This window comes from Pollicipes pollicipes, unplaced genomic scaffold (assembly GCF_011947565.3).
Source record: "Pollicipes pollicipes isolate AB1234 unplaced genomic scaffold, Ppol_2.1 Scaffold_3087;HRSCAF=3621_pilon_pilon_pilon, whole genome shotgun sequence".
Classification (NCBI taxonomy): domain Eukaryota; kingdom Metazoa; phylum Arthropoda; class Thecostraca; order Pollicipedomorpha; family Pollicipedidae; genus Pollicipes; species Pollicipes pollicipes.
In genome coordinates, this window is record NW_023596225.1 from 28,057,264 (window position 1) to 28,077,817 (window position 20,554).

The window sequence follows — 20,554 nt, forward strand, 5'->3', positions numbered from 1 at the left end:
TGTGCCGGGGGTAGGTCAAGTGGCACTGTCCACTGCATGTGAGGGGTACTCTCACTGACGCCACGCATTTGCCCAGCCTCGTGCCCGAACCACACCTCCGCCATTTTAGCCCCGCCGTCGGGACCCTGGGAGGTATGTTCGTGTCGTTCGCACAGGCTCGCCTCCGGGCAGGTCGGGCTTGCACTCCTTACCGCATCCAACGTAATCGGTGCAATCATTCTGACCGCCCACGTGACGCAACAGCGAGATGTGGCTTGTTAGTGCGCATGCGTCACGTTTATAAGCATGCAATCCTAAACCGATCTAAACCCCCTGACCCGCCATTCGGTGCTCTCGTGTTGTAAAGTTTTCTGGGCATTAACTAAATTACATTCTGTCATGATCTATTGAGCAGCAACAAAGCAGGGAACATGCGCAGGACGTTGAGGACAATGGTGCCGGCATCGAGAGGTCCCCGACTGCCGGGGTGCGAGCACCTCACCCCAGGAACAGGAGCGTGCAGGGGAAGGGTGGCATGTGGGGCCGGCTGATGGTAGTACCCGTTATGTTCTCAGTGCTTGGCACGCGAGGTGTATCTAGCACGTGCTATCCGGCACAGCTCAAACTAGCTGATAAGAGATTTAGTCTGATCAAAAATCAAAACAAAACACCTTACTAGTATTTTTTGGTAAAACTAATAACCTCGAACACCACGATGCACGATATCGCAAGCCTATAATTACTTGCGCTTGCGGATTTTCCATGGGCGGAGGGAGCAAATTCGTCGTATGCGGTGGTATTGCGGTGAACGCCATGCAGCTGCTGTTCTAACTGAGCGGCGCTGGATGGGCGACGGCGGCGGCGGCGGCTCGGCTGACTGGCACCTGCACACGCGCCGCGGGCGGGGCCGCCGCTGCTGCACCCCAGCGCGGCCGCTCCGGCCGGGGCTGTCGGCCGCGGGCGGAGAGCGGCAGTAACGGGCCGGTCCAGTTCATCACCGAGACGACTTCATAACGCGTGATAATTTGGCCCGGACCCGGACGCCGGCCGAGGAGCAGGCGAGCCGCCAGTAGGTGCGTCCGTCCGTCCGCCCGCGCGCCCGGCCGGCCACCCACCCCGCCGGCATGCGGCGGCGGCCGCCGCCAGCCGGCCGCGACGCGCCAGCTCACCGTGCAGGTGGTGCGCGGTGTAATTTGATGGGGGTATTTTACTCAGCAGCGCGGCAAGCCATGCGAATCTGCCATTAGATCGGCTCGCGGGGGCGGCCTGCAACTGCACAGGAGCGTTGAGCAAAAATGTCGTATATCAATAGCGAGGCTCGCGAATCCCTCGCGGTCGTGCGATAATGGGTGCAGATATGGCATGCATCGTTTCACGTACGACCGGTCTGCAGACTAAATTAAGGGTAAAGTTTGCCGACACGCAGCAATAATTCAAAGACAGTACGCCATTGGCCAAACCAGGCGACCGTGCAAGGCTTACGCAGGCAGGCTCTCGCGCCCTGGGTTCGCAGAGGTCGAGACCGTGCATAGCGCTCCTCCCTCGCGGTGGCCAGCGGCGGATTTGAATAATCCCTCAGCGACGAAACCGCCGCGGCCAACAGGTGCTTAACCGGAACCAACACGTAAGGCGTGCGGTGCCTGCCGAACTCCGCGCGGAGGCCGGCGGAGGTTAGTCCGGAGGCGTCAGACGTCTGTTCAGCTCACGTGACGGGGAAGCCGAGAAGGTGCGGGGCTCGATTTCCGCGGTGTCCACTCTTCCAGGGTGAGAGGTAGGCGACGCCGTGTAGACTCAGCAAGTGAGTGCGTATTGAAAGCCTCAATGGCAATGACAATTTTGTTGTGAGTATGGAACTATGCGTTGATCCTCGTAACAAACGGCTCTGGGCGTACGACACCCAAAGCCGACGCAGAAATACATGCGACGACAATCAGTGACAGACTGTCGTGTAGGGGGCCGCATCCTCCCAGGTTACCTGCTAGCTGGCGCACACTTCGACGGTATCTACTTACCCTACTTGTTTTTCGCGGCATCACGGGTCCGGGGTCTCCTCCGACAGCGGGCCCGGGTGCGCACAGGCCCGCTCGGCGGCGCACCTCTAGTCACCGCGGCCGGGCGGCTCGGCCCCGGCCGGCTTTGGCCGCCCCGGCCGGGGGCACGTGGCCTGGCGCACATGACAGGGCAGCACCCGCCGCCCGGCCGGCGGGCATGGCCTGACGCACATGACAGGGCAGCACCCGCCGCCCCGGCCGAAGAATGTGGCCTGGCGGACACAGCAGGACGGCACCCGCCGCCCCAGCCGAGGAACGTGGCCTGGCGCACAAGACAGGACAGCACACGTTGCCTAGGTGTCTGCCACCTGCATCGCACCGGATGGAAGCCAGACTGTGCACCACGCATTTGCATACAAAGGCAGTGGGTGCAAAGGGCCGGAAGCGCTCGCTTACTGTTTACAACGCCAATTTCACTCTGCAAGGGGATGCATTTTACCGCACTTGAAACTAGTAGTGTCAAGCTCCAAGACTTTGTTGTCCAGAAATGCAGCTAATTGGTGTGAAAGGTCGCGAGGTGAAGTGAGAAGGCCAGTAGCCCCCACAGGATTTTCCAACGCCATCTACATTGCAAAGCATCCACTTCCGGACAGAACAACAGATTGCGTCGGTGTTTGTTGGTGTATCGCTGGCCGTGTATCGTGTTCCGGCTCTGTGGCTGATGGTGTGCAGCTGGTGTGTGTCGGAGCGTCTCCTAGCGGCCGTCCCGCTACGGCCGCCCGTCTGCCGGCTGCCGCGTCCGCAGCGCTAATCCACTGATTTATCGGCGATCGACGAACGGTTCTGGAACGCACCGGCTGGCTGCTGGAGCGTGTCCGGCGGTGCTCAGAGCCACCGCTCGGACACCGCGGACACAGTGGTCAAGTGCCTGCTCCGGGCGCTCACTGGTCCTGCCCGGAGCCGCTGCTCGGACACCGCGGACACAGTGGTCAAGTGCCTGCTCCGGGCGCTCACTGATCCTGCTCAGAGCCACTGCTCGGACACCGCGGACACAGTAGTCAAGTGCCCGCTCCTGGTGCTCACTGATCCTGCTCAGAGCCGCTGCTCGGATACCGCGAACACAGTGGTCAAGTGACCGCTCCGGGCGCTCACTGGTCCTGCCCAGAACCGCTGCTCGGACACCGCGAACACAATGGTCAAGTGACCGGTCCTGGTGCTCACCGGTCCTGCCCAGAGCCGCTGCTCGGATACCGCGAACACAGTGGTCAAGTGACCGCTCCGGGCACTCCGGGCTCTGTGCGCTCACTGATCTTGCTCACGGCTTTTGCTTTCATATGGCGAACACTGGGAACGCAGTGACTACTCTGGACTCGCCGACCTCCCCCGCACTCGATGCTCTGTCTCAGCGAAGCGGTGCCGGACGGCAGAGCGAGCCTCCAGCCGCGTCCCACCCTTCGTTCCGGAGCGTAACCCGGTGACACAGGCATGAAAGCGTTTCATTACCTTACCGTAACGATGCGGCATTGAGTCTGGCTAGAGTTTAATTTATCCCGCCATTCACCGTTTATAATCGGATATGAGCCGGTCGCTTGGTGGACAGGCAGCGCTGCGAGCAGGCGCGGCTCCACCTGGGACGGGCGGATGGCTGGAGGGAGCGTGTGTGACGCGTTCTGCCAATGATCGTGGAATTTAACATCACGCCAGCGTGGCTGCGTGCGGAGAACAGACTTGCCGAACTGTGTGGCGGGGCGCCGCTTTGGCCGCCCACCATTAGCTGGTGGCGCCGGCTCGGTCGTGAGCGGACAATTAACGGCCGAATGTAATCAGCGCTGCTTGATTTAGGGCTGGCCGCTGAGGCGTCTGCGTGCTTTCATCCACCACTTTTCCACTAACGATATGAATCGGGGCGGTTCGTAAATCAGCCCCTTCAAGAGCCACGTGCACTGAGCAGATAGAGATCGGCCTCCACATGTCGTGCCTTGCTTCATTGCGTGCGCCGCCGCGGCGAGCCGCCTCGAAAACACCTGACACAAACGGCCGGCAGGCGCGGCAGCCGCACACACATCCTTCCGCCGCTCCCACGCGACGAGCTCATAAACGGCGTTATTCATGTGGGAAGATGCAGGCGGCGCGCTGGCAGGCCGCCCCGACCGTCTCCCGCCCGCGAGCGGAGGGCACCGAACAAAGCGAGGCGCCGCTGCGGCCCGCTCTCGGCGCGCTCCCACCGCGCGGCTGTAATCAGCCGTGCACCTTCCGGCCCGGCTGTGTGAAGCGGAGCGATTAGAGCGCGCGCGGCGGCCGGTCCGCGCCGCGCCGTTCCCACCGGCGCGCAGGCGGCCGCGGGGGGCCAGCCGGCGCCGCCCGGGCGGGGGCACGGGCCGCGCGAGCTGCCGAGGCCGGGCGAGGCTCGGTCCCAACGCGAGCTTCGTCAGAGGCAATGCTCAGAATGGCGGTCTGAGTCATGTACTAGCCCGGCGTGCGGGATCACGTCCGTTCTGCAGCCGCACCGGAGCGATGTGCGTCTCGCCCCGGCGGCCTTTCGCTCGTGTACGGGCCCTGACCGGCGCACGGTCCCCGCGCGGTGCCACGATCCACGCGGAGCGCCACGTGACCGCGCCGCTGGCACGCGAGCGGCCGACCTCACACGTGACCCGGCGTCAGACAGCGCCGACAGGAGGCACGAGGCACCTGGCTGACCCCGACTGCTGGGTCGCCCGCCCGGCCATGAGTGGCCCGCCCCGACGCTCAGTCTCAGACGCGGCGGGGCGCCGCTGGGTCACCGCTTGTCGCCGCTTCGAGTCCGGCGTGGATGAACCACACGACCGCCGCCGCCGCCGCTTGCGGCGACATTGGATCGCAGCTCGGCGGCCGTTTCCCATCGCGCTGGACCGGCGGAGCGCGGTGTTGCTACTGCGTGCGTCACGCCGGCGGCCCCCTGCGCTCCCCGACCATGGGAACGGGCCTGCGCAGAGGGGGCGCGGCGGTCAAATTATGCACGGCGTGCCGGGGGTTGACGGAGCGGCGAAAACAGGCCGGGCTGGCGGGCCGCGCGCCGGGCTCGCAGGCCGCCCATCTGATGACGTCACGCCCAGGCGGAATGCCGGGCGCGGTTGTTTTGGCGGCTCGTGCGGCGCGCCGGCTCGAAGGTCGCCAGAGGTGGCGAGGCCGGCCGGCTGCGGCGCCGGTGGCGCTGGCGGATGCTCGGCGGCGGACCACGCCGCCCGCCGGCACCGGCTGGCGGTCGGACCCGCGCCCGGGCCCGCACGCCGTCGGCACACGCCGCCCTCACGTCCGGCGTCGCCACGGCTCGCCTCCTCACCGGACTGCGCTTCGCGCTCTGGAGCGCTCTGAAGCGCTCTGAAGCAGTGCTCTGAAGCGCTCTGAAGCAGCGCTCTGAAGCCGCGCTCTGAAGCAGCGTTCTGAAGCGCTCTGAAGCAGCGCTCTGAAGCGCTCTGAAGTAGCGCTCTGAAGCGCTCTGAAGCGCTCTGAAGCAGCGCTCTGAAGAAGCGCTCTGAAGCGTGCTCCGTACCTTGACAGGGGCCCAGTGCGACGCAGCGTGACTTCTGGCGGTATCTGGAAGCCGCTGACGGCGTGGGAGCGCCGCCGTGAGCGGGGCACACGCCCAGCACCCGGCCGGCCGCACCGGAGCCGAGTTCCTGTCAGCAGCCGTGTGCGTGCTCACCTTTGCCCGCGGCCCATTGTCCGGGCCTCAGCTGCGCACTCGACCATTGTTCACCGGCGTTTGTTTTGTGGCTGACGAGCAACTCTGAATCCGGCGACGGCGGCCACGCGGAGACGATCCCAGAAACAAAACAGGAAGCGCCGGCCGGCGTTGTTGACTGCCAACCAGGATGCACGCGGTTTTACGCGACGCTCACCCTTGCAGCGGCTGAGTTATTAATCCAGTCTCTGTTTTGTCTTTGCGGCTGTGGCCTACTTTGCGTTTCAGCTCATTGGGCTGTGTTCGTGAATATGTGATATTGCCGATGTTATCTGATAGTTTCACTGATCGCTTGCGTGCCTAAAAAGCTGGTTTTAAGCAAAAGCTTGGCACACCCCGTAACTGCTTGAAATTACACGCGGCAGCTTAGCTAGCCATGCAATGGTGTCATTCAGCGAGAGGAAAATAGCGCCTCAAAGTCCATCTTACTGCAATCGCATCGGAAAGCATGATTGAATGAAACGTCTTCAGCTTATCTCACATCTGAAAACGAACCGACATTTGAATGGTTTTAACTGATGCCTCTACGTTGTGGGCAAACTCGTGTGCTTCCATCGGTATGTGTAACCTGCATCTTATGATGAACGCGCACGGCTTCTATGTGTAACTGAAGTCTGATATTCCCGTTCGCTTTATCAGTAAATTGAACTGACATGAATTGCTCACTTAAGTATGCGGTGAGCAATATGCAGCGGTACACAAAGAACACGGAGGCCTGAGCAAAACCTCCCGGGCAACCAAGCCGTTTTTGTCAGCGCTACGTATCGCGCTGCACTTTTTGGTACGAGCTTCAGCCAAGCGTTAGCTGTTTTGTGTCTAATTCCTGAGGTGTAACGACTACCCTGAGTGCCCATGGGCTCAGGCTGTGCTGGTTCGTAGCAGGTTCATGTGCCGCCATATGCCACTGGACGGTCACATTTCATTACTTCTGTGGTATTTGTTTGGTGTCACGGGCCCCGTGGTTTCATGTCACGGGCCCCGTTCCTTTGATCGCACTGACGGTCACGTGCCGGACAGCGTGCGTTTTTTATTACGGGCGTTTACTGTAGCCAGCCAGCCGCGTAGCCCGGCCGAGGGCAGACAACTACGTCAACTTCAGGGGATGATGCGGGCCGGTGCCCCGGGCTGACGGTTCTCTGGTCCAACCCTCCGCCAATTTCTGGAAGTGGCGGGGTCTCTGGGCAAATTGCCCTTCTCTCGCGGGCGGAGGGTCGCCTGGGAAAGCTTCTCCCGCCCCGACGCATTAGCGCCGCGCCACGTTCGTCTTCGCCGCGTCATTGTATGCGGCGAGCCCGCGTCGTGCTAATGGCGCTGTTTGTGCCCCCAGCGTGACCCCGGCCCGGCTGGCGAGGCGGCCGCGTCTCCGGCTGCGAGGACGTCGCCCGGCGGCGGCCAGGCGCGCCACCGCCACGGTCGGCTGAGCCTGCAGTCCTGCCGCCGGCCGGTGTCAGGGACCGGGCTCCGCGCACCGGCGAGTGTCGGGCCCGCAGCGCCGCGGGACGGCGCGGCGGCGGCCACCGGCGCGGAGCGGAGCCCGCGGACGGCGCGCCACGCGCCGCGCTGCCGCTGACACGGAGCGACGAGTCAGCCGCAGACGCCGCCGGACACGAGCGCCGGGTCACACCCCGGCAGTAGCGCCAGCAGCGTCGCCGAGCCTGCGACGGCTGTCCGCTCGGACAGCTCCAGCAAGACTGGGTGTTGTCACGCCTGGCTGGGAGCAGGACAGAGCCGTGTAGACGGAACGGCCCTTGTGAAGGCTCTGGACGCCGAAACCGCGCACCACCAGCACCCCGACCTCTGAGTTGAGTCCTTCAACGGACTCAGTATCTCGTCAGCACCATGTTTGCCGCCATCAGAGGGCGCAACCGGAGCGAGTCGCCGACCCGCTTCAGCGAAATCAGCTTACGACGTTATAAGAAGAATGTCAGGTGAGAGATGAGTCTGACGTCGAAGGCGACAGCAGTCTGGATTGTGCCATCAATGCATCTTGTTTGGATAGGTACCATGAAATCGTCGTGTTGCCAGGTAGTAGACCCGCCTTGACATGTCTCTGCACACTTAGCACGTCTCCCACGCCAGTGGGCTCGTGTGTTACGCATATGCATTTCGTCAAAACAATCGATTACAGTTCGCTGCAAGCATCACATGAAGAAACAAACTGTGCATGGTGTCCGACCACCATCTCCTGTTAAGCTTGTCCAGTCGGCGGCTGCGGTTGTTCCACTCTCACGGGTTGCACTGGAGTGTGCGCTCCGTGTCACGATCCAGCGTGTGACGCCCTGTAGCGGGGGCGGCGCGCGGCCACCAGTCCCGCCGCGAAGCTCACTCTGTCTGCCCGCGCAGGTCCAAGAAAAACTCGGCCGCCGCCATGTCCGCCGACGAGGAGGCCGTCGTCGGGCACCGGTCCGTCTCCATGGTGAGTGGGGCCCGTCAGCCCCTCCCTCGCCGCCGGCGGGTGGGCCGCGGTGGAGCCGGTGGCGCGTCCGGCGGCGCGCCCGGCGATTCCACGCTCGGCTGGGTCAGCCGCCAGCTGCTGCCGTGAGTCAGCTGATGACGGACAGCAGCCGGCGGACCGGCACCGTGACGTCAGAGCGGGGGGGGGTGACGCAGCTCGTGGGAGAATGAGTCACACGTCACACGGATGAGTCACACGTCACACGGATAAGTCACGCGTCACACGGATGAGTCACACGTCACACGGTCAGCGCGCGCTGCGGGGCGCAGGGTGACGCTCGAACGGTGTCGCCGAGTTCCCCGCGTTTCACTCGGGGGGTCAACTGGGTGCAGGCGCCGAGCGGCTGCTGAGACTTCTGGACGAACCGGCCTCCGACACGGGCCCGACGGTCGGCATACCGCTTTTGTACGTGATTTTCACTCGCCCTAAATGATTTTTGCACATATCCATTGATCAAAATTCTGCGGAACCCTGACCCCCTCCGTGCTTCGCGCAGGTTTTATTTTAGTCCCCAGTATTGACGTTGCGTTGAAGATCACTACAATTTGACGGTCGCCGGGCATTTGTTCGCCCCGTGGGCTAAAAAATTGTGCCCTTGATGTCCTCACAGACACCAACGAAACGCTGTCATTGTATTGCATTACACTTTGTAATTGTATGCTGCATTGTGGCAAGTTACTGAGGGGTATGTCGTAAGACGTGTCTCAATTGCTCGCCTCTTTGACGCAGCGTTAACTAGTATTGCAACGTTGATGAATCTGTCAAGATAGTGGGAACTCGCCAGTACGGCCGGCAGACCGTTCAGCAGGCAAACGATGATCATGTCTTCTTAATCCATTCGATTGAACCACCGACCTCAAAGCCATCCCGGCTGCGAGGGAAATATGAAATTGATAATAATATAGTCATCAAGTAGGGACAATTGGCTTCTCCATCAGGAGTTCATTAAGGTTCGGCACCAGCTCGCTCTGGCGGCAGACATGAAAGAATCCGGCGCAGTCGGCTGACGGTGCCGAGTCCGCCAGGCGTTTGCGTTCATCCCGCCTGCCGTGGACTGGCGCGGTCGTGCGGACGCAAGATGTAAACAAATTGTCTTTTTGACCAAACGCTTCGGTCTGTAGATAGATAGCCTAGCAAGAAATGAATTGTGATTTACTGTGTGGTGCGTTTGAGGCCTCGAAACGGAGCCGCCCAGGGCTAATGATCTGGATTCAGCCGGCGGCGGCCTTTCGCTTTTCCCGCATCATCGCCAGGATCGGCTAATGATGCTCTATGGATTATTCTGATCTTGTGTTTCGTAAGCAATATGCAGATTACTGGTGGTGGTGTCGATCAAATTCAGTCGTAAGATTGATGATTTTGGGGCATCTGGTGCCTAACAGGTGTCACAAGCTTGGGAGACCGTAAGGATCGGCAATCGCTTATGCCGGCACTGGTAGTTAAGCTTTCATTTTCAAACTATATACACATATACGCGCACACACACACACACACACACACACACACATACACACATACACACACACACACACACACACACACACATATATATATATATATATATATATATATATATATATATATATATATATATATATATATATATACATGTTATGCTTTATCGCTTTTTTACAATGCTCGGGAATGACGTCCTTTGCTGGGTGTCCAATAAATCCTCCCTGCGGAGAGCCAGCCACAAGCCATAGTGCTGAGGCAGCGGCATGAAACGAGCCTGCGCCTCTCCATTATCCTTCAGCCGGATGACCGGCCGGGGCATTAATCTCTGTCACTTGTGTCCCGGATCTGGCGCCGTCACACCCCTTGAAGGGTGACGCCTGTACTGGGCTAACGGGGCCTCCAGCAGCAGGCGCAGGGCCGGGCCTCGCGCGCCGACGCGACGGTGGCAGACCTGTGCCGCGCCGGCCCGCTATGGCCTGAGGCCACTGGCGGCACCAGTCGATCCAGAGGGCGTGCCGCTCTAGGGGACGGGGGGGGGGGAGGGGGTGAGCCCTGAGCTCCGGGGTCCGCTCATCTCGAGTTATAGGTATGCTCGTTACATGCTGCATGGTGCATTTGTGTCGCAGGAGATGGTAATGTCTAGAACTTTATATAGCGTTGCGGCAATGTTTGAGTTGGATACCATCGTAGGGGACGGTGCCATTTGTAGCGAATCTCTGTAACGCCGTCTGCAGGCACGTCCGATGACCGTGTACATCGTCCCTCGCGACTACAGCGAGCCACACGCTCGGTATCTCCGCCGTAGCGGGCCCGGGCTCGGTCCCACCGCCATAGCTGGCCCGTGCTCTGTATCTCTGTCATAGCGGGCCCGTGCTCGGTATCTCTGCCACAGCGGGCCCGGGCTCGGTCTCACCGCCATAGCTGGCCCGTGCTCGGTATCACTGCCACAGCAGGCCCGTGTTCAATATCTCCGCCACAGCGGGCCCGTGCTCTAGATCTCTGCCACAGCAGGCCCGTGTTCAATATCTCCGCCACAGCGGGCCCGTGCTCCAGATCTCTGCCACAGCAGGCCCGTGTTCAATATCTCCGCCACAGCGGGCCCGTGCTCTATATCTCTGCCATAGCGGGTCTGTGCTCGATATCACCACCATAGCAAGCCCGTGCTCGCTATCACCGCCACAGCGGGCCCGTGCTCTATATCTCCGCCACAGCGGGCCCGTGCTCCGTCTCGCCATGCGGTAGCTGGGTCGGACTCGTCATCGCTCATATTCTCTCCGAAAACAATGGCTGTTTTGTGTGGCGTCGGACGGATGAGGTGGTGCGCGTCGGATCACCTCGCCGCCCGCTGGGACCCAGACCGGCTCCTCGCACGCGCAGGCGACACTAACCCGCCGCCGGCCGTGTTCCAGAGCACGCTGTCGCTGAACGGAGCCAACTCGACCAAGTCGGACCAGCAGAAACCCAGCATCTCCCAGCTGGCCACCGTCGAGGCAAAGGTGAGTTCGTCTCTCTCTCTCTCTCTCTCTCCTCTCTCTCTCTCTCCTCCTCCTCTATCTCTCTCTCTCTCTCTCTCTCTCTCTCTCTCTCTCTCTCTCCTCATCTCTCCTCTCTCCTTCTCTCTCTCCTCTCTCTCTCCTATCTCTATCTCTTCTATCTTCTATCTCTCTCTCTCTCTCTCTCTCTATGTCTCTGTCTCTGTCTATGTCTCTGTTGTGTCTCTGTCTCTGTCTCGTATGTCTCTGTCTCTGTCTCGTCTCTGTCTGTCTCTGTCTCTGTCTCTGTCTCTGTCTCTGTCTCTGTCTCTGTCTCTGTCTCTGTCTCTGTCTCTGTCTCTGTCTTGTCTCTGTCTATGTCTCTGTCTCTGTCTTGTCGTCTGTCTCTGTCTCTGTCTCTGTCTTCTGTCTCTGTCTCTGTCTCGTCTCTGTCTCTGTCTCTGTCTCTGTCTTGTATCTGTCTCTGTCTCTCGTCTCTGTCTATGTCTCTGTCTCTGTCTCTGTCTCTGTCTCTGTCTCTGTTCTGTCTATGCTGTCTCTGTCTCTGTCTCTGTCTCTGTCTCTGTCTCGTCTCTGTCTCTGTCTCTGTCTCTGTATCTGTCTTGTCTCTGTCTCTGTCTCTGTCTTGTCTCTGTCTCTGTCTCTGTCTCTGTCTCTGTCTCGTCTGTCTCTGTCTTGTCTATGTCTCTGTCTCTGTCTCTGTCTCTGTCTCTGTCTCTGTCTCTGTCTCTGTCTTGTTATCTGTGCTTGTCTCTGTCTTGTCTCTGTCTCGTCTCTGTCTCTGTCTCTGTCTCTGTCTCTGTCTTGTCTCTCTCTCTCTCTCTCTATCTCTCTCTCTCTCTCTTCTCTCTCTCTCTCTTCTCTCTCTCTCTCTCTCTTTCTCTCTCTCTCTCTCTTCTCTCTCTCTCTCTCTCTTCTTCTCTCTCTCTCTCCTCTCTCTCTCTCTCTCTCTCTCTCTCTCTCTCTCTCTTCCCTTTATCTCTCTCTCTTCCCCCTATATCTCTCTCTCGCTCCCCTCTCTCTCCCGTCAGCTCGTCCACTGTCGGCGCTCATTCGACACGCCTCCACCCCTCTCCTGCCCTGTTCTTAGGCCCGTCATGCCCGCCGCGAGGTGACCATGCACCCTGGACCTGGCGCCGCCTGCTGTCGGCTGGCTGACTCCGCTGGTCGGTGCGGGGGCACCAGCCGAACGGGGTCGCTTGTCAGGGGAGCCAGCTCACAAACACAACGGACTCGAGCGGACAGGCTCCTCCCCACGCCCCTCCCCCGTCCGGGCGAGGCCGGATGGGTCGGATCGGAACTCGGTGCTGTCCCGAGAGGCAGGCCGCGCTGGTAACGTCTCGAGAGGCAGGCCGCGCTGGTAACGTCCCGAGCGGCAGGCCGCACTGAGCTCTGTCAGGGACCAGCTCGGTTCTCCTGGCTCATTACTGCTGCGACCGAAGCCGCACAAAAATTGCGTAGCATGCAACAGCCATAGGCTGCTCTTTCGCCAAGGGACTATTGCTCGAAATCGTTTGGCAATTACTTAGCGTTGTACGAGCAAGCTGTGTGATAGACCATACGGCAATAATCAGATCGACTTGTTCGTCGATTTAGCTAGCAGTGGTACGCGCCACGTGCCCTGGACGTTGCACCACGTACGGATGCATGGGATCGGGTGTCAGGGCGTGCAGCTGGATGGTGTCTGGCCATGCGCTCCGGTTTGCTGGCGGGTTTAACGGTCACGCTCGCGGACAGGCGGAGAGGTAGGGACATGGTCTCGCCTGATATCATGTACGGCTATCTAGAGTCATCGCGCTAGCTTAACTCCGGTTGTGGATGCGTATGCCTGGGAGCGGATGGTCGAGTACCAAACTAGGGTCACGTTTTCCTCACGATATTGGAAACATGCCGATCAACGGTTTGTCTTATCTATTTTGAGTTTCCGTCTTCCTTTGCGCGGATTCATTTAAAAATTAAAGCATCTCTCTGATGTGCATATTAGCATAGCCGTCATTTGCCGACAGGTCATTGATGCAGAAACAGCAGGTCTTCAAGAAGGAATTTCTTAGAGCTGTCGGTATATAAAATGAGTGTGAATGCATCAGATGTAATTGTGTGAAGAGATGGAAGTTAATGCTCTGGTAGGTAGTTGATATAACCTGTTGCACCTTGCGCACCAATTACAATGGGAGGTTACTGGCAGCTCCATGATGGAGTGTGGGATGAATGAGCCTGGCATAAACATCGAATTATAGCGTTGTCAGGCAATTTAATCAATTAGAGACGACATGAATCAAATGCTATTTATTGCGCTATCAGAGTGTTGTGTGGGACAATCAAGGTATGAATGACGTCCAAGGGCACCAAACTAACTGTCTGCAACCAGGAGTGGAGCATGCTGCGAAACTTGGGTGTGGCAGAGCTGCCAAAACAGGAATCTTTTGATGACATGCAAAAATCTTACCTGCAGTTGTTTAGTGTATTTGCCAGGAGCATTTTGCAAATAGATGAGACAGTATTTATAGTCTCATTCCTTGTAGAATAAGCAAGGGAATGGAGAGATAGATTTCACGTTTCGGCGACGTGCCTTTATCGAAACGAATCGTTTCGTTTCGTTTTGATAAAGGCATGTGGCCGAAATGTCACATCTATCTCGCCATTCTTCTGTTTATTCTACGTGGAAAGCAAAAAGCTATCATGACTTTTTCAATGGTAATCGGCGTGTCTCACATTCCGTGACCTCGGCCGGCCTTCTTTAGTTCAGTATCGTCTAGAATCTAAGCCGTGTCCCGTCCGGAGTCGGCCGATTTCCCAGCAGCAGAGGCCCGGCCCTAAGCCGTTCGCGGTTCATCCCGTGGTCGGCCGGCTCAGTGAGCCTGTGGCGAGCACTGCGGCAAAGGATGGAAGCTTCACTGCACAGGTGATGCATCAATGCGGCCTCGGGCTCTCTTTCGGAGATGGCTATCTTGCATTCATCACCCGCGCTCCGACGTTTTATCATCTGTAATCCGTGTATAACCTATTAGAGCTGCAGCCTGCACGTTCAGGGCGTCGCCTGAGTTAGTATGATACGCTTAGGCTTATTGAACGGCGCCGGGACTTCCAGCACGCCATCGTCCACGAGCGCGATATTTACTCAACACGTGCGGGAACGTTGTACGGCGGCATCTGCTAAAAGCACGTGATATACGGAGGGCTTTGGTATTGCGGGAGGTCCCCCCAAGCAGCGCCCCGCCGGGCTTAAGCGATCGAGGGAGGCTCGCCCTTGGGCCCTTCCGCTCGGCGGCGTGGGAGACCGCGCGCGATCCGTTCTTGTGCAGCACTAGGGTCACCGGGGCGGTGCTGTGTGGTAGATGGCGTTGCAGTCCCCGGCCTCCCCTGGTGTGCGCCCTTGACGCGAAGGCAAGCCTTAGCTGCGGGAAAACCGGGTCATCGCCAGAAACGAAATCGCCTAACGCTTTATTCAGAGGAGGGTTTGGATTACTGTTGAGGCGATACCGTCATATACTTTCATGGTATGTTACCATTTCGTTTTGCACCTTTCAACAGTTGGAACTTCGAAGCTATCTTGAGCGACTTCTGCTTGGGTGGGACCTGCTTTGGACACATCGTGACCACGCGTGGACCCGGCGTGCCTGCGGTCTTCATCCACCGCATCTGCAGTGGACACTCACTGCAATCGTCCATGTAAACTGTTCGGGTAGTTTCAAATCCGTGTCGGGTTTATTGGAAATCCGACAGTCAAAGACTATCCCGAGGGTACAAATGGGTCCTGGGGCGTCGCAGCGTCTCTGGGTCGGAAGGCCTGCTCGATTTGCGTACGTCCCTGTCAGCATTGCCAATTGCATGCATTATCTATTTAAGATGTGTATGCAAATTCCTTGTTGTAAAAAGACTGGCAGTCGTCTGGCAGTCAGCAGCTTCCGTATAAAACATAAGGCTTTACGGCCAATCATGGTCTGAATAGCGTCGAATCACGCGAGTGCTGTATTCTATATGCTTTGAGTGCTCAGTGCTTTGAAAACGTAGAAATTGATTTTACGTTGTGTTTCTTCTGGGCATCGAGCGTGCCAAGAAATAAAATGCGTCTGGAAAGGGCTATACTTGGCCCATCACTACGAGTAACGTGGTATGCTCAGAAGGTCGTATGAAGTTGCAGTGTTTTGCCACCGTGCAAGATGTTTTACGTCCATGCTAGTCGGACACACCAAAAGTTTTTTCTTTGCCGCGGCTTGCGTTTAACAAGCACACAACATAAAAACACATCTCTCACATGTACAATATGTCACGGACTGTCACATTCGATCACAGCTGAGAAGGCTCGACAGATACCGCGTGACGGCTGGAGCAGCCACTATCTGATGTCCGCGGGACGAGCGGCGCGCGCCGCGCCCGGGGCCCCTGATCGATGACTGGCGTTTCGTAAGCTTCTGTTTAGGGCGGCCGAAGATGGCCCAGCTTCCCGGCCGTGCTGCCTCCAGACGTGATGGATCCGATGCAAATATCGGCCCATATCTGGCGGCTGGCGCCGGGGCGGGCCGGGCGCCCACGCGCTGGTCGCAGAGTCGCCTGAGGCGCGCCGACTCGGGCGGCTCCTGCGCCGTTCGGAAGAGCTCGGTCCGCCGGCTCGGGCGGCTCCTGCGTCGTTCGGGAGAGTTCGTTCCGCCGGCTCGGGCGGCTGCTGCGCCGTTCAGGAGAGTTCGGTCCGCCGGCTCGGGCGGCTCCTGCGCCGTTCGGGAGAGCTTGGTCCGCCGTTCCGGGCGGCTCCTGCGTCGTTCAGGAGAGCTCGGTCCGCCGGCTCGGGCGGCTCCTGCGTCGTTCGGGGGAGTTCGTTCCGCCGGCTCGGGCGGCTGCTGCGCCGTTCAGGAGAGCTCGGTCCGCCGGCTCGGGCGGCTCCTGCGCCGTTCGGGAGAGCTTGGTCCGCCGGCCCGGGCCGCTCCTGCGTCATTCGGGAGAGTTCAGTCCGCCGTTCCGGAGGCCTCTTGCGTCGCACGGAATGGGATATCGGACGTATGCTCCTGCACTGGACATGCTGCCTTGTCGACTGCGAGCGGTGTGCTGTTCAGCCGCTGGACCCCTCCCCCTCCCCGAAAAAGTACAGGTAGTCTCACCAAGGCCATATCTGTAAAAGGGCATCCGAATGATCAGTTCTCATAACCACAAAATATCAGAACCACCCAGCCTGGAACGTAGACGAGCGAGACATTGTTGCTTTTGAGACGACAACTGCTAATTGCTTATTTGCCATATGCATGTTATTTGTCATTGTCATGCAACTTAAACCCTACTAGGCTTCCAAACATAGAAAATAAATAGCGTTTTTTAAAGCTGCAAGTGATAGCAAAGCCATTTCTGTCAGTTGTCATCATGCCTCATAGTTGCTTGAACGTCCCGCATGAATTCGTTTCATATACGTGTGCCTGCCTCGCTGCACAATTCAATGCGCTAGCATTGTCGGTGCCCTGCTGCTTAAATGACAGCCGTTGGAAGGCGCAGCCACAGGCCAAATAAAACATCGTGAACACAAGCCAGATGGGCGCGGAAGCGTGCCGCACCTGACGCCGGCTCCTTGTTAAAGCACTGTGAACCTGCCGTGCGAGAGGAGAGAGGTGAAATCCATAGCGACGCATCTGTATGCGGACCCGTCTCTGTATGCGGGCCTGTGCCGCGGCACACAGGTGGCGAGCACGATCTCGCCGAGTCGAGTCATGCCGGGGTCGTGCGTCCAGCGACCCCGCGCGGCGTCGGCTCGGGGCTCCGGCCACTGCGGCCCGCGCCAGCCGGAGCCGGTCCACTGGCTCAGCCCAAGGCGCGAGACAACCGTCTGTCTCATGTCACGCGCGCAACTTAACGGCTGTACACTTAACAGCCGTTAAGTTGTGCGGCTGTAGGGTGTGCAATGAATGGATGAAAGATATTGAATCCGAGTATTGCCAGGCCATTACGCGGCAATGCTGCTCTTCTGGTGTAAAGGAAATGTATCACACGGCGAGAACAAAAAAGAACGTCACACTTCTACTGTAAGGGAGTCCGACATGGGTTCTGCCGGTATGACAAGGCGCCGCAACCAAGCTGGCCATGGCTCGTGGATGTAAGCGACTGTTGGCGCAGGCCGGGTGTCGGCCGGCCAGCAGCTTCAGCGCGCGTGCCACTACAAACCGGCCCTCCGAGGCAGTCCTCCCGCTGCGGAGCCGTCGCTGACCACAGCGCGGCATAGAAATAGCTCAGGCTGACCGTGTCGCTCCGTCGAGACGGCCGCCTTTCTCGTCCGTGAGCCACGCATTCATGGCACGTGTGAAGAGCCCGCGGAGTGAATGATGTCCGTCCGCGGAGTCGACGACAGCTCCTGTGAAAAGCTGCCACCATCCAGCGGGCCGGGCGCCTCGACGCGCCGCCGACCCAGGCGAGCGTGGCCGGCGCCGCCGGCGGCCGCTCGGCCTCCCGCGCCGGGCGGACACCCGAGCCGGCCGCCCACCGTCAGCAGGTGGTTAGCGGCTCGGAAATTCACTCACCGTATTTGTGTTTGCCCAGGAGCGTCGGCCCCCGCCGGGCTGGCCGTGTTTTAGACAAAGCCCGCTGCCGCCGGACGGCGTCAGCTGGATGCGGCCTGACGGCGGGCAGAATCCGTCATGGCCGCTCGACGGGGCGCCAGCTTCAGGGCGCCGCTGTGCAGGCCGCGCGGGAGCAGCCGCTCCCATCCCGGCCGTCACCTCCCAGCCGGCCCACACGCGTGAAGTTCGCCGGGCTGAATAGCCGCGGCTGTCACTGAACGAACCAGAGGTGCCGTTTTCTGGAAGTTCTTGTCGAAAGTCCCATTCAAAGTGCAAGGATGGACCAGCCGTCCGCCCGAAAAGTATAACAAAATCAGGTTGTTCAGACACTTTCAATTCAAATAACTTCTACCTACAGCCAATAAACCCAGTCATTACCCGCGTGGCTGCGTGGCCTCATGAGAATCGAACGAAAAGAAGGAATGTGGCTGTGGGTAAGGAATGCGCATCGCTGGCTTTTATGAAGACATCTGTAGTTCCAACGCGACGTAATAGTTTCGGCCATCCCCGAAATTCCAAAGATGCTTGCCCCCGTTCGTCGGATTTCCAAATTAGATTGGGGAAATTTTTGGAATTTCTAAAATTTGCGATCTAACTGGCATCTCTAGAGCGTACACACAAAGATGACCAGCACAATGCGTCCTCTGCCTTCTTAAAGGGATAGAGCGTACCCAACCATTGGTGTGGCTCCGCAACGACACGTTACGGGGCGTCCTAGCCCCGAAACCTTTCGGGCAGATGCTTATCCTTTCCCTCGCAACTCTCTCGCGAAGTTTTTTCTGTTAACCTAGGCATGTGGGCGCTGGTGCCACCATGCGAAGCTCCTTTTTATCGCATATCGAAGTTTTCTTTTGTAGATAGATTATAACGTAAATAACGAAAGGCTGCCAAACTAGAAAGTGCCAAAGGAATGAGGTGATGCGGCAATTTTAACAAAGCACACATGCTGCTCAGTGTTTTCGTTGGGCCAAAGGCCGTCAGATGCCTCCCAATATTTCTGGACGCTACGCGATCTAGACGTCTGTTGGAAAATTCAAGTGGACGTCATCGCATGGTACAGATAGATATGGTTATGCATGCTACCTTGATGTGTATATACGTATACAAGTGGGAGAGAGATATAGATATAGGTGATAATGGCCGGGCAACCTGACGAACACACGTGCAGATATGGGCCGTCAGGTTTAGTGACCAGCTTGCCCCCGCCCCGGTGCAGCCAGCTCACCACGTCAGCGCGAGCCCTGCCAATGACCTGCCGGACATGACAAGAGCGCCGGCTGGGGCGCGGGGTTTCCCGCGCAGCGCTAACACCAGCGGCGTGCGGCGGCGGGCCTCGCATGTGCCCGACAAATTAGCAACTGCAACGGCTGGAGCGCGCGGAATGTGGCGGCCCCTGCGAGCGCCGCGCCGAGCCGTTGCAAAACCCGAGCGCTCGATACGATCGCTGGCAGCAGCGGACCGCCGCTGGGGAAGAGGGGGAGCGGGCGGGGCTTAGCTACCCGCATGGAAATCGCATGGATTCGGGCCACGCGCCGAGGGGCGTAGTTATCGATGCGCGCGTGGAGCGTGCCCAGCGGAGCGGCCTCCGACCGCCTGTCCATCACCGGCCACCGAGCGGTCGGCAGGCCGATATGGGACGGCCGGCCCGCGGCAGCCTGCCGACATCGCCCAATCGGCGCTATGGGCTTTTAATTGGTTTCGCCGCGGGGCGTGGCGCCAGCCCGGGGCGGCCCCGATTCTCCAGCAGGCCCGAGCCGAGCTGGCCGCGTCGGGAGGGATGAGCCTCGTGGGCGGCGGCACGGTGGCGGGGGCGGCGGCGGCGGCTCGTATGCGGCGAGCGCCGCCGCCTGATGAGTCGCGGCCGCGCCAAGGCCACCGGACGCCCAGCGGCGGGTCAGAATGTTTGTTCACACCAGGCGATTACCTGTGACGCCGGGTCGACAGGTCCACGCAGCTGGCCATCTGGCCGTATCTTCAGTACATTTGTATTCGCTCGGTGGGCTGAGCGTCAGATAGGGCGTCTATTATGTTAATTGCCTTTCGGGGGCGATTAACCACGGGAACTGACGTGGGCCGTCGGCGGCCGCCATCAGCCGGGCTGGCCGGAGGACCCGCCATGCGTGCTAGCGACGGCTCCTTGATGGTCTGCTAGTTCACAATACTATTGGCCTGCCGTGGCAGCGGCGGCTCCGTGCCGTTCGAGATGTCCGCCGCTGCAGCGACCTGCCGCGTTTGGGGCGCGATCGCTCGGAGGATCCGAGCTGGACCGCACAGCCCAGTGCGTTTGTCATTCCGCGTGGCGGCGACCGGTGCCCGGGAGCCTCGGGCGGGGACCGAGGCTCGCGGGCGGCGTCACGAGCGGCCGGCGGCGTGTGACGGACCGCCGGGGCCGCCCAGTGGTGGGCGGCGCCCCGGTCGGCCTCCGCCCATCTCCGGACCGGCGCGAGTGTCTGGGAACGCAGGCGCGCCTCGTGACAGGCGTGTTGCGCCGCTCATTCCGGGGCATTGTTCAGGCGAGTTTTTAGAGCATCGTGGAAATGCGGATGACTGAGGCCGCTAAGACCACGGACACAAGTGCGCCGTGTGACAGTGTGCGCGCCGCCTGCTGTCCGCCTCCTGCCACGGGGCCTCCCATCTGGCGCTGCAGCAGGGCGTGCGCGGCTACGCATGAGACGGGTACATCGCTGTGGTCACGGCTCCGGCGCGGCCGGGCGCTCAGCAGATCGGCGTGCGAGGCTGAGAGCACACGGACAAAGGCCGGCCAGCCCGCCCCATTGTCTGACGCGCTACTCTCGCTCGGGGCGGGCAAGAGCCAGCGTGCGCCGAGCGCATGAACTGTTTATGGTCAGTGTGCGTGTCAGCAGAGGTCAGCCGTCACTGGAGTCGGGCATTGCCCTTGGTCCTCTGCCCCTCCATCTTATCTC

General features: G+C 59.6%; 1 protein-coding gene across 1 annotated transcript; it reads left to right on the forward strand.

Annotated features, from left to right (window-relative positions):
• Window positions 1-7,255: 7,255 nt before the first annotated feature.
• LOC119089996 (uncharacterized) lies at window positions 7,256-20,301 on the forward strand. Its single transcript, XM_037212794.1, has 4 exons — window positions 7,256-7,619; window positions 8,035-8,107; window positions 11,014-11,100; window positions 20,221-20,301. The coding sequence occupies exons 1-4, from the start codon at window positions 7,531-7,533 to the stop codon at window positions 20,299-20,301; spliced, it is 330 nt and encodes a 109-aa protein (XP_037068689.1). The 5' UTR covers window positions 7,256-7,530.
• Window positions 20,302-20,554: the final 253 nt, after the last annotated feature.